Source organism: Aricia agestis, chromosome 4 (genome assembly GCF_905147365.1).
Source record: "Aricia agestis chromosome 4, ilAriAges1.1, whole genome shotgun sequence".
NCBI lineage: Eukaryota > Metazoa > Arthropoda > Insecta > Lepidoptera > Lycaenidae > Aricia > Aricia agestis.
In genome coordinates this window covers 15,295,697-15,309,672 of record NC_056409.1, presented here as the reverse complement: position 1 = coordinate 15,309,672, position 13,976 = coordinate 15,295,697, and the positions used below count along the sequence as shown (strand labels likewise).

Sequence of the window (13,976 nt, the reverse complement as noted above, 5' to 3'; positions counted from 1 at the left end):
GGGGAATGTTTCCTGGTCACCACCTCCTTGCTTACTGAAATTATTTTTAGTAGAGTTAAAATAAATACATAGTTTTATATTATGTAAAACATGAATATATTTTGTCATAAAATCAATGTTGTTTCAAGCCATTTGGCTTAGAAGCCATCTCTATGTCTTCAACCGGACGCTTCTTAAAAGGCGAAACTTCAAGGGATGGTGGTGCGGTGATACTGTCTTGCTCTATGGAAGCTACCACCAGCTCCGTGGTCACAGTCGGCTCGGATTTTATCGAGTAGTTATCGTGTCTCATCGATGAACCCGCAGACGGCACGCGACGCTTAGATTTCTTTAAGTACGGCGTTATTATCTGAATTAAAATTCAAATGTCAGTTAATACTTATTAAGTACTTACTTATTGCATGTTACACATTAAAAAAAATTGGTATTGTTTTTTGTTTGTAGGTAAGTAGAAAAAATATTCGCTTGGTAACCATAGTCCATAATTGACAAAGTTGCCTCTCGACCAGGCATGAAATAAAAATCTTTTAACACCATCTTTATTTCTTCATGTGTGCACTGTGCATCTTTATTTTTTCATGTGTGCACTGTGCACAGGCCTTATCTCCAACTTGCAACCTTATCTCCAACTGTTGCACTTACTTCCTTTCAAGTATCTTTAACTATTGAACCCAAAGTTTTGAAGCTACATGCGCAGGGACTTTGTCGATATTGTACATAGCAAACTGTATACCAATCACTAATGGTAGTACCTGGTTTGGATCCTTCAGGTAGGCGCTGGTTCGTCGTACTCTAAAGTCTGGGGCGGCCAAGCATCGGGCGAGGAAGAGGGCGGCGGCGCAGGCCCAGCTTCCCCACACGGCGGCGCTGGCGGCGCGCGTGCCCGCCACCCGCCCGCTGAAACTCCATGACACATTCGCCGAGCTCGCCAAGTGAGCGTCGACCGAGGAGCACCTGAAACGATATAAATCGTTGAGAATGCTCAGTTGTTAAAGTTTATATAACAGAGGAATAAAAGTTCTTAATATTAAAATCTAGCTAGGCCCTTAGTGCATGTCTAAAGTAGAGACACAGGACAAAGTATGTTTTGAAGTCCAAAAGTGGTTTCCTTGATCAGTATTCCATTAATTTCCATAGCCCACCGACCCTACAGCCCATGTCAGACTAGCTCACGCAATCAAGTGAATCCCTGCATGTGATAAGGCTCTCTCGTCTACTCATTTACTTATAACTTTCATAAAAAGCTTGTTGATTCGTCATAAGTCATAACTCATAAGTCATAACTATCTAGTTAAGTTTATTTAAACGTAGATAAGTGATTATAATATACTGTAGGTACCTACAATTAGTTTCTACACGTTTCTAACTCCAAACTCCGAAACAAAGTAGAAGTGACATAACACAAGAATCAAGATTAACATACAAAATGGTGGCAACTGGCCAATACGCAATGTCAACAAACTACAAGCTATTAACTGTAGAAAATAGGTCCTAATGTATTGATTCGTATTTGTGTATTTGCTCTCTTGTAGTGTTAGCACGGCGACCAGCGGAAATGCGAAAGTATGGACAAACTGTGGAAATAAACCTAAGGTGCCGTTCCGATATTTTTTCGTTCCGAAAAATTCAATTAAAATGCCACTTTATGACAGACTATAGTCACAAACTGTGGAGATAAACTTAAGGTGCCGTTCCGATCTTTTTTAGTTCCGAATAATTCAATTAAAAAGCCACTTTATGACAGACTATAGTTCTAAAAATTCAAATAATATCCTACATTATGACATATACTATAGTGTGTCATAAAGTGGCATTTTAATTGAATTTTTCGGAATGAAAAAAGATCGGAACGGCACCTTAGGTTTATTTCCACAGTTTGTCCATACTTTCGCATTTCCGCTGGTCGCCGTGCTAACACTATTGGTTTACGTTTTATGTAGGTCAAGACTCGACCTTAACATTATATAACTAATAACTTACGAGGTAGTATTCGTAATATTGTGAAAGGCGGCACAGAAGGTTCCCAGGCCTTCGTTAGTTCTTGTAAAGCTGTGTCCGGTGAGGCCCACCATCACTAGTGCAAACAGAAAAGCCGGCGGCAAAATACGCCAAGGTTTCTGGAGCCTGAAAAATATTGACGAAGGGATATACTTAATATTATACTGATGGCAATCGGCAGGGAAAGTACGTTAATTAAATTTGGTAGGGTAGTTATCAGTAATCCGTCTAATATTTTCATATAAAATCCAATTTCTAGGATTTTCTATCTTCGTAGGCCCGTAGCCCGTAGCGCGTAGTCATGGCGCTACGAGGGATACATATCCTATACTGTACTCGGCGAAACATGGCGGTAGCGGTTATTGACTCCCTGTCAGAAACTTGTCATTTTCTAGCTTATGCTGTCCGACTGCTGGGCAAATGCCTCCCCCATGGTCTTCCATTGTGCTCGCTCCACTTAACGCGACCGAATTACTTAGGTCCGCCATCTGCCTAGGAATCAATTTCTCTGATAGTACAACACGTTAGAGGCTGCAACGAGAGTCGAAATGTCCTACCCGGATCTGGAGTGTCCCCCGCCGGGGCACATGGTGAAGAAGGTGGCCCACGTGACGGCGCACATCATGGACATCAGCGGCATGTACTCCGCGAACTGACAGTCGCTGGTCCGCCCGAACAGCGACGATACCGTGTCCAGCACCATACGAGGCTCCTCGGTGTCTGTAAATGATTAATGAGATATTAGGTAATGAGTTATGTTTCTTAATGCTTATTGGGAAAATTATTAGGTGGTCGCATATTTATCAGCACGCACGCGCCGAATGTGCCGCAGTTCGTGTACAATGCGGTACGTTCGACGCGTACGGCGCGGCGCGTACGTTGCTGGCAAATGTGCGAACAGCTTTATCGTCCGCTTTGTCTATAATTATGTTACATTATGCAGCTGTGTGCAATCTAAAGCCGTCCGCGTCAGCCAGCTACGGCGGCGGCGCGACGCACGCTTTTCTGCTACCTAATTAATCTATTGTTGACCCGTCGCCCGCGGGGCGGGCACCGCTGCACGCACCGCGTACGACGGCTGAACCGCCTTACGTAGCGCTGCTCTATGGGATGACATGAAACTAGCACGCCTCGAGGTGCACGCTTAACACAGCGAACGCCCTTGGCCTTTTTTTTTCTTCGCTACAAGTTTATAACTTACGACCGATTCATAGCAAAAGTACGTCTACCTAATAAAAATAAATAATTCATCTACTTTAGATTTCTTAAGTTTGTTTTGATATAATAAGACACAATAATATGATCGTAGCTGAAGGGTCTATAATAAGGATAGGTTTTTTTTTCATATAATTTTCTAACTAGGTATCCCCATTATCGACTTACCAGTTGCGATGTCGTTTTCCGTAACTTCGTCATTCGTCGATTTCGTAACATTATCCGGGACGGCGGTTTGAGCAACAGTTTCGTTATCAAGTTGAGCAGTAGTCGGAGCTAATGTGGTTACGATTGAGCTGTTATCAGCCAGCACACGGAAGGCGAGCTCTCGCGGGAACAGCACGCAGTTGTCGCCAACCATTGCCATGGCGTTCTGTAGGAACACATAGTTAACGATCCCGAATATCCCGGCCGCGGCGTAGAATATTAAATGCCATGCTGAAAATTGAAAACATTTGAAAGTTAGTAAGCTGTTTTACCAATCGAAATATAATTTAGACAGTAAATCTTTGCTTGTACCTAATTACGGTTGTAAAATCACTTATGACTTGTGCTTGATTTCCGAGGGTTTCGGACAGGAATTCATTTTATTTACGTACGCTTTTTGGCTAACATATTTATTTTTTATTTTTATTCTTGCTCCCCCGTACGTTACACAGGTAAATGTTTACTATGTTACAGTTTACATTGTATTTTTAATTTTTAATGTTATCTTTTTGGAAACATTAAACAAACAAGACTTTTAAATTGATCCCCGCATCTATAGCCATACAGTATGATGTATCTTGGTGTTTTGATAATAAAACCGGTCAAGTGCGTGCGGCCCACTCCAAATGTAGACCTACTCGATTAGGAATCGATACAATAAATAATATACCTAGTACGAAGTTGCGGGCATCAGGTAGTTAAATTGTATGTAGGTACACTTACCTATTTTTATATAATCAATATAGTTATTGATTATAAAGCTGTATACTTACCTATCTTTATAATCAATAACTTACCTTTCCAGGCCTTAAGATGTTTTGAAGGTCTTTCTTCTAAATCACAATAATCGTGAAGTAAAATAGTCATCTTACTTATTTACGATTCCCATTCTGCAATAATAAAACAAAACAATAATAAAATAAACCATATTTTAAGTAAAAATATACGAGTACCATAATGTTATCTATCAATTGGCCCTATTATAACTATAATATTATTAACTAGTACCTAACCTATTGATAAACTAGTACCTAACCTATTGATAAAGACTCGGTAAGTACCTATACCACTGAAGTACCTATCTAATTAAAGGTATGTAACCTAGGTATATTATGAGTACAGGTAATAAAGGAATATAATAATTAGGTCTGAAGGTCTAATACAGGTCTAAAATTATAAATTACAACGAAAAATATTGCCAAATATGAAACAAGTCGTGAGACGTGAACTTATGACGTTACCTTCAGTAAATAAAAACATTCAACAGGTAGGCTTAGAAGCCGTAAATGGGTTAAGTATTAAATTAAAGGCTTATCGTTTAAATTATAAAAAAAATAATTATCTTAAAAGCAAAATGTTGTTTATTATTTGTGGGTATTATTCTCTTGAGTTTTGCGGGTGTGCTTCATTGGTAAAGTTAAATACAGTTTGTTAAATTGACAGCTGTTGTGAAAAATATGTGTACGTATACACTTACACAAGCACGATGGAACATGAATTCTATGAGATTAAATTGTCAACGTGCGGCACGTGCCGACTAGACGTCAAAAAAAGAGTGCTGCTGTCATGTATCACACGTCTCTTTATACCACTCTCTTGCTCAGGCCTTTGTTTCTCTATTCCGCTAGGTATATTAACTTTATGGTCGACGCCTTGATAATTTGGCTGTAGCGATATCGATTTTTCTCAGCAATGACTAAAGCTAAGAAATTAAAGTTCATTGTCAGTATTCATCATGTTTTTGTCTTTGAATTACCCATAGAATAACACGATTGGTCAACTTTTATATAACACAGAATAATTAATCAAAAAGACCTCTGTAAAAAAAGGGATTCCAATTTTTCCAACAGAGGAGAGTGATTTAAGCTTCTAAAATTTATACATAGATTGGTTCAAGCATACACTTTAATTTGCCCATAGCTTATATGAAATGTGTTTATGGTTTTTAAATTACGCGACAAAACCATTTCGTCGCTACGCCCTTTCCATTTTTTGCTGTTCCATTGCTTGTTTTCTATGAGAGGCCGGGCCAGCCTCTCATAGAAAACAAGCAATCTAAAACATATCCAACACGGTTTTTTACTAAAGTAAAATAAAGGTGACGCCGCGTTTAAACGCCACCTTTCCTTTGGGTCTACGCGGAGTAAGTATAAATTAATATTTACATTGTAAATGCAAACGTGTGCCTGTCTGTTAAACCTTTTACGAGTGAGAGATAATCCCACTGTGCCGTGGATTACCCACTGAACCGGTTTTGATGAGAATCGTTATGAAATCAAAACGTAGGGCATAGGATATTTCATATCGCCGCAAAATAAACGGCAATAACGTGATACTTAAATGAATTTTTGTGAAAATGAAGTTGTGGGGAGTCAGTGATGTATAGTCTGTCAAGAAAGTGAAGAAATTAAAAAGTGCCAACATCGTAGTGTCATCTCTTTCCAATCAATCTAAAAAAAAAAAGATACATACAGCCGAACGTATAACCTCCTCCTTTTTGGAAGTCGGTAAAAAGGGATGACTGACTACGATGCTGCCACTTTTTAATTTCTTCACTTTCTTGACGGACTATAGTATTACTGTCTGGTTTATATTTTTGTCCAGACATAAATTTATCGGAGAATTATTTTTCAAAACACTGACAGTAATGATAATCGTACATTAACGTTAAATCCCTACTGTGCCTGGCGGAAAGCCAAATCATTATTATTCGACAAGCTTCAATGAGCTCAAATAATAAACTAGATATTTTAGAAAAGGTAGGTCAAGCAGGGAATTAAAAATTTAGAATCCTATATTATTTAGGATAATTCTATAAGTATGACCTATATCTGCGTCTATCAGACCTTTTAGAATTGTACCTACCCATTTTAAATATAAAAACAATAAGTCTTCGGCCATTTAGAATTATATTTATTGCGGTCACCGTGTGTGTTATCAATAATAATTATAATAAGCGATAATAATGTAATAAAATAATAGTAAATAGTACTTAATTATTAATCTTTAGCTAAGTAAATAATAAATAATGCAGTTCAATGACTTGCATTTTGCACAGAATGATAAGAATGTGCGCTGTTGTTAAACAGATGCCAGAGTAAAATTAATATTAGATAGTAGGTATCTAAATTTTAATCTTCATTACTTAATCTCAACGATTGATTTAAATCGAGTTATTAATTAATATTAATTTATGTTATTAATTTGATGCTGACCGAAAAATCACTTTTGCAGAAAGCCGTGTATCGTAAAGCCAAAGCAATAACTATAATAGGTACCTTATCCTCATGCCATTTCGTCCAAATCGCCGATGTGTTTGGTAGCGTGTGTAATGTTATAGAACTTACATATTATTTGCTAATCAGTGGCAAAAGTAACAGAAGGACAGATAGGCACACATTCGTATAATATTATTATCCAGATTTATAATTATAAATCTGGATGACGTCCGCAACTCCGTTGCGCAAAAAGTAGTTTATTGTGTGGGAACAGTATATTTTTCCAGGATAAAAGGTATCCTTTCCCGGGACTCTAAAGTATCTCCACCCCAAATTTCAGCAAAATCGGTTCAGCCGTTTGGGTGTGAAGACACCTAGATAGGATAGACAGGCAGACACACTATCGCATTTATAATATTAGTATGGATTTAGTTATTAATCTCCTAAGTTTAGTTAACTAAATCCATACAGTTGTCATCGATAGCTGCTGACTAACGGCCGTTCCCAATATTTGATCTATCTCTGGTTTTGCCCTACTAGAGATAGGAATAGCTCACATTAGACATTAGAGACATATATTTTATGTCAATTGTGAGCTATTCCTATCTCTAGTAGGGCAAAACCAGAGATAGATCAAATATTGGGAACGGCCATAACTATATATTATCTGGGGAGTGAGGACTGAGGAGTGACACGCTTCGACGATTACGCAATGACGCTAAATTCGAACACAAACGTGAATTAACTATTGTCCTATAGCTATAGTATGTTGGTACTTGTCCCAAATCCGCGTAGCCATGGTACCGCCAGCAACAACAATCAACAGACCTTGAACTGCCTTGAAGGAACAATCTCAATACACGTATATTTTATCGGCAGGCTACGGATAGTAATTCTGAAATATGAGGTGTTAGCCAACAATTACTTTTAACTTGTTTAAGCATATCCAGCTTTCAAAAAGTAGACTGTTTTATGAAAAGAACCGAAAGATTACATTAGCTAATGGTAAGAAAAATGCAAATTATGGACACTCGACGCAATCCCGAAGTTGCGTGATGAATTTGTAATCGTTGAACAAAAAAATCAGCACTTAACGATACAAACTATTACAACTTACAACTAGGACGACCATATCATGCCAGTTAATTAACGATATATCGAAAACATAACAATAATACTTAGGGCGGATTCGACCAAACTGAAGTAAAATTGACATTTTATTTCATACTCTTTGAGTAACTTGGTAAAATGTAAACGATAATACCCTAGAGTAAATTAAAGGAGTAAAATTATTCTCATGATAGTTATACTCGTGTAACTTCAAGTTTGGTCAAATCGGGCCCTATAGTAATAAATTTTGGTCATAATAGAGCATTGTCTTGTCGGCGGCACATAGTCACTACAGTGCCCTCAGATAATTATTTTCATTTCTGTTATGTGCCTCCGCCTGATGTGATAACGCCTCCTTGTGGGCGCTGAAGGTTTAGACCTTTAGAGGGGGGCGGTGTGGGACCCAGAAAAATATGAGGGCGTTGTGTCGAGGCTTGGGGGGTGATTTGTAATTTAAGTTAAACAAAGGGGGGGGGGGGGGTAAAACATAATTTGTTCTCAAAGTGGGCAGTAGACAAAATAAGTTTGGGAACCCCTGACTGCACCGTACATGCACATTACACGCATGTTATTTAATAAGTAATAACTCATGCTAATCGCGGGTCCCGTATGACTTCTGAGGTGAGGGAAACATAAGTATATTGGACTACAGGGACTAGGCCTGATTGGTTAACAAAAACGATCGCGGGTTAAAAGTTGCTAAAAATAAGTCAACTTAATGGCTTTTATTATGTGTCTGTCTGTCTGTTTTTTTCTTCTTCATACTCGAACCGCTAAACCGATTTAGATGAAAATTGGAATGGGATTACTTCGAGCAAGGATTAGGGATATAGTATAGGATGTAGGAAAGTTTTTTGTGACGGCAGCATAATAAACAATTATAATAATATAATAATAACATTCCTAGGGAACGGATTGACAAAGTTAGGAATATTTCAACTTATTTTACTTCAAAAAGCTAATTCTGCACTTCTATCCTGCATATTCGTCGAAAATAAGCGAATATAATTCTTTAACTTATCGCCTGTAGCAATTAAGGTACCGTACCTATATGCACAGTCGTTATCATAACGTTTGTTGACTCAGTACAATTCAAAATACCGCAGCTTATCTCACACAAACTTTAAAACGTGCAATAATGTTACGGTATACCGTATAGTATAATTTACTTTACATGAAATCTATATACCTTGTTATTAAAATTTCAGTCGTCACACGTTTATTCCGCGAAAAGGAAACTCTCAATATTCACATTTTCTTCATTGTTTTGTTTATAAAAGTTTGCGTGCGAGGCGGTACACACGTCCAAGCCGCGAATTTGTACGCGATGACTAACCCGCGGAACGCCGACTATTGGCCGCAGCGAGCTGAGGACAGAAACCGGACGGGCCGATGACTGAACACGATTTCCTGATCCATCGTACCGCAGAATGTATTATCATAAGTATGTCGGCACAAAAATTTGGAAATCAGGAAAAACAAACAAACGGAACAACAGAATGTCGTTCTTTTGGTGATGCGTTTTGACTAACAAGGAAAGCGGAAAACTATAATGGATTATAATTTAAACAACATTATTACTAGGTATATATTTTGTTTGTTCACTATCATAGATAGTGAACAAAATTCTGAATACATAGTATGATACGGGGAAAGTGGAAACTCGTCCCATTTTTGTAACAAACTCGCATCCGTTGAGGTTTTTGTCATGGTTCTCGGACTGTTATATTATTTTGTTTATCCGTTTCTATCATTTTACGTATAATGTAATAAAGGGTAGGTATACTTATTTATCTTATAAAACCTACCTTGGGGTGTTTGAGAAAAAAATCTGAGACAAGGCGAAGGTAAAAATGTCGATACCAAAATAAATAACAAAGAACACAAATGTCACATCTGTGCCCTGCAGTCTACTCTACTTGATGGTAGTAGCATCTGATAAGATGATGTCATGGTTCGGCCACGCTTCTTAGCCGCTTATGCCGGCTCTTGATATAGGCGAACGCGTTGGCCAACGCGTCTGCAGACGCGTTGGCAGTGCGCTTGCAACGGCGTTTGTGAGTAATCCACACATAGGAAGGTCGTTCAGTATGCTTTGGATCGCGCCAATGTGCGGACGGATTCAAAATGGATGTTTAGTCGCTAACAGCTGCAGCTGTTTATTTATTCACAGCTTATAATTACTTTGTAAATGTGGACAAGAAAAAGTTTTTAAAGAGTATTCTGGAAATAAATAAATAAAAGGCGAGAAAACGTAACAATTTATAATATTAAAATAATATAAGTAATTATTTTATTACCTACTTATTATTTATTAAATTATTACATACAAAAATTATTACATATTATAATAATTATCATAATTATAACTCCGGGCAAACTGATCGCGCGGCCTATGTGTGGATGGAGCGCGAAGCTTGCGACAAATGTCCTTTGATCTTTTGGCGACATTTCCGACCCGCGCGGCAAGCTCGCAGATGCGTCGGCCAACGTCTAAATACCTACGGCCAACGCGCGAACGCCCGTTCTACACATTGGGCCAACGCGTCTGCAGACGCGTTGGCCAACGCGTTCGCCTATATCAAGAGCCGGCATTAGATTTACGCAGCGTGGACACTGACGTCATTCCTTAGGATAGGTTAATGACTAAATAATATTAAAATAGAGTTAACACAACAATATATCCTCAGAATCGTGAAGGTCGAAGCGGTATTTTATGTCTTAATCTTGACTTAAAAGAGAATCGATTTCATTTGTTGCGCATCTGCGTGCGCAGGGTTTCAACTAAATATACCATCTTGTTTCCTCTGGCAATAATCCATCTGGTATAAGAGCACTATGGGTGTTGTGAGATATTAAACTATGCTTTTAGCGCCCAAAAATGTCCAAATTACAGACTAATAACTAACATTCTTAAACTTGCGAGTTTTTAGGGTTCCCAAAGGGTTAAAACGGGACCCTATTACTAAGACTTCGATGTCTATCCGTCTGTCTGTCCGTTTTGTCTGTCTGTTTCCAGTCTGTATCTCAAGAACCGCTATAGCTAGACTTCTGAAATTTTCACAGATTGAGTATTTTTGTTGCCGCAATAACAACAAATACTAAAAATGAAATAAATTAAATATTTAAGGGGGCTCCCATACAACAAACGTGTTTTTTTTGCTAGATTTTGCTTGGTTTTAATAATGGCAACATGTAGGCACTTGGAACTTTCACATAATCCTTAATTATGTGTCTAATTATAAAAAAATCGGCCAAGTGCGAGTCGGACTCGCGCACGAAGGGGTCCTTACCGTTATAAAGCAAAAATTGGCCAAAATTGTGTTTTTTGTATGGGGAGGGCTCCCTTTATTTTTTTTTAATTTTATAATTAATTAATAAAGTACAAATATAATTCAGGATGCTGTAAAAATTTCAAGTGCCTAGCAGTTGCCATTATTGATTACGAGCAAAAAAGGCCAAAAAATTACGTTTGTTATATAGGAGCCCCGTAAATATTTATTTTATTTTATTTTTAGTATTTGTTGTTATAGCGGCAATAGATATACACAATCTGTGAAAATTTCAGAAGTGTAGCTATAGCGGTTCTTGGGATACAGGCTGGAGACAGACAGATAGACAGACAAACAACGAAGTCTCTCATTATCAGGATCGTTTTTACGCTATCAGTACGCCGCAACCCTAATAACGAACTCTAAACCGCGATGTGGCGGTTTATCGCGCGGGAAATGTACATTTTTTGTCACAAAAATTAATCTCACATCGTATCTGCCTATCTGAAATTATCTTTTATAATAATTTTAGATAGGCAGACCGACAGATTAGACATACACATTTTCGCATTTATAATATTATTAGTAAGGATTTTTTGGGTTAGAGAAGAAAAACATGAACAATGAACAATGAACATATTTAATATTTTTCAATTCCTTTATATTTTTTGCATTGCATCTTTACATAGTATACAAATTATTATTATTATAATGAAGTCGCTTTCGCTGTCTTTTCGCAATAGGTCGAGTACCTAAACTAGGCACTTGACAGATTTTTATGCAGATTTCAGCAGAAGATACAACATTTCAAGGGTGTTAAATGTGTCGACATTATACTGGGCGACGGCAAACTGCAAACTTTTAACTGGTATTTTGATAAGGCGTTTACCTAACTCAGGTACCTACCAGGTTAACCCATCAATCCCCAAGCGGAAGCCGGATGCCGCATAACAACTATTAAAAATCTATTGTGTCTGCGATACCCATGATGGAGGTGTTAAAACTGTGTGAAAATGCAACTTTTTTAAAGACCGAACCGATTTCTGCCTATAATTTTCATTGTTACTTATATAAAAAAAATCTATTAGTACGTAGTACCTACATACTTTAACAACTTTACTAACAGCGTATAAAAAGTTTGCAGATTCCCAAAGCTCTATGTTGAGCTTTACTAAAAAGTCGTAACGTTATTTATTGATTGAAGTAGGAATAAGACGATACCATCAGAGATATTGATTCATAGTCAATTGACGGACCTACGACTATTGGTTATTTAGGTTATCACAATTCAATTTTAGAGGTTAATAAAGTTAATATACCTAGCGGAATAGAGAAACAAAGGCCTGAGTAAGAGAGATGTCAATATCAGTAAAACTGCGTGGTAAAAAGAGACGAGTGATACATGACAGCAGCACTCTTTTTTTGAGGTCCAGTCGGCACATGCCGTACGTTGACAATTTAATCTCGTAGAAATCATGTTCAATCATGCTTGTGTAAGTGTATACGTACACATATTATTACACACAGATGAAACCAATTTCGGTTTCGTTTGACAGCTCGAGATTGTTGCTCTATTCCGCTAGGTATATTAACTTTATGGTTTTACGTAGTTTATATTATCTTTGGTCTTTATCTGAGTTTAGTGATGCAACAAATCTCTGCTTCTGTTTCCGCAACTTTTATAACGGATATTTAAACGGAAGTTTACAACCGACGCGACGGCTTAGAAATTTTGAATATTAATAATTTAATGTTCAGTTGCAAAGTTGCAATATTGTTTTCTATACTTAATATATTTCTAATATCTATTTCTAATCTAGATTTGGTGTATTTGATACTTTGATATAAAGAATTAAGTATACATCGTAATTTTTTTTCATATTATTTACACTTCCGTTCCTGCATCCGTTTCCGTTTCCGTTTCTGCTAAAATTAACTTTTGACATCTGTTTCCGTTTCTGGTTCCGCTAAGACACTTCCGTTGCATCACTATATCTGACTGCTGCTGGGTTTGACGCGCTACCAAATTACGTCGGTCCACCATCTGCCTATAAATCAACTTCTCCGACAGTTCATTATAATTTTTATGAAGTTAATTCCTGAACATAATCATAATTAAACCGTTGGTTGGTTGGTTGGTTGGTTAGTAACTTAGTAGATCATAATATTATAGAAGTGTAAACTTAAAACTTAAAGATTTTTTTAAACAAGCATAATATTTTATAGATTTCAGAGACATATAATGTACAAAGGCTAGTGGCTACATACATATAAAACACATAGATACAAAATATTATTTTAATACTGATAAGTAACATAATTAGGTAAGCGATATGCATAACCTTTGAAAAGCCAAATCACACTAAAATAATAATATGTACTTAGCTACACAATCCATACTCCATAGTACTAATTTAACAGTCTTTAAATCTAAATCACAATTTTACAACACATACCGCCATACTCAGAGACATTTAATTATGATTAACCTTCAATTAAATGAAGAGTTTGACAGATAATGTATGGGGCTTATGACAAATTTTCGAATCAATTACATGTAAGTAATTAATGTTCCACTGTGTTATTGTACCTGCCGCACTCAGAGACGTATTGTGGCGGTACCCACAATTCGCCTAACATTCCTGCATCGCGCTATCGAAGTTTTCTGAGCGCGCTGGTGTAATATATTCGACAGCTGAAATGTATCACGTGGGCTCCAGCCTGACGAGCACAACACCTCGCTCGGTCGGAAGATCTTCCTTTGTGGCCACCAAACACATATTCCACAGTATAACAATTACATAACTGTAATTAAATGAAGATTTAGTTACAGTTTTAAGTAATTGTTTGTCTGTTAAACTCTTCATTATATTAAAGTTTACTCATCAATCAAGTGAGTTACTAAAATGATGATATTAATAATTGTAAACAAAATACTAAGTTTAGGTTTTTTTTT

At 37.2% G+C, this 13,976-nt stretch overlaps 1 protein-coding gene across 2 annotated transcripts; it reads right to left on the bottom strand.

Annotated features, from left to right (window-relative positions):
• Nucleotides 1–83: 83 nt before the first annotated feature.
• On the bottom strand, nt 84–9,652 carry LOC121725982. Of its 2 annotated transcripts, none has more exons than XM_042113199.1 (7): nt 9,557–9,652; nt 4,218–4,310; nt 3,382–3,651; nt 2,556–2,718; nt 1,981–2,124; nt 753–954; nt 84–349 (listed from the first exon to the last, which is right to left on the bottom strand). In XM_042113199.1, the coding sequence occupies exons 2-7, from the start codon at nt 4,285–4,287 to the stop codon at nt 113–115; spliced, it is 1,086 nt and encodes a 361-aa protein (XP_041969133.1). In that variant the 5' UTR covers nt 4,288–4,310; nt 9,557–9,652; the 3' UTR covers nt 84–112. The 2 variants fall into 2 exon arrangements, with proteins under 2 accessions (XP_041969133.1, XP_041969132.1); XM_042113198.1 differs by lacking the exon at nt 9,557–9,652 and adding an exon at nt 8,938–9,123.
• Nucleotides 9,653–13,976: the final 4,324 nt, after the last annotated feature.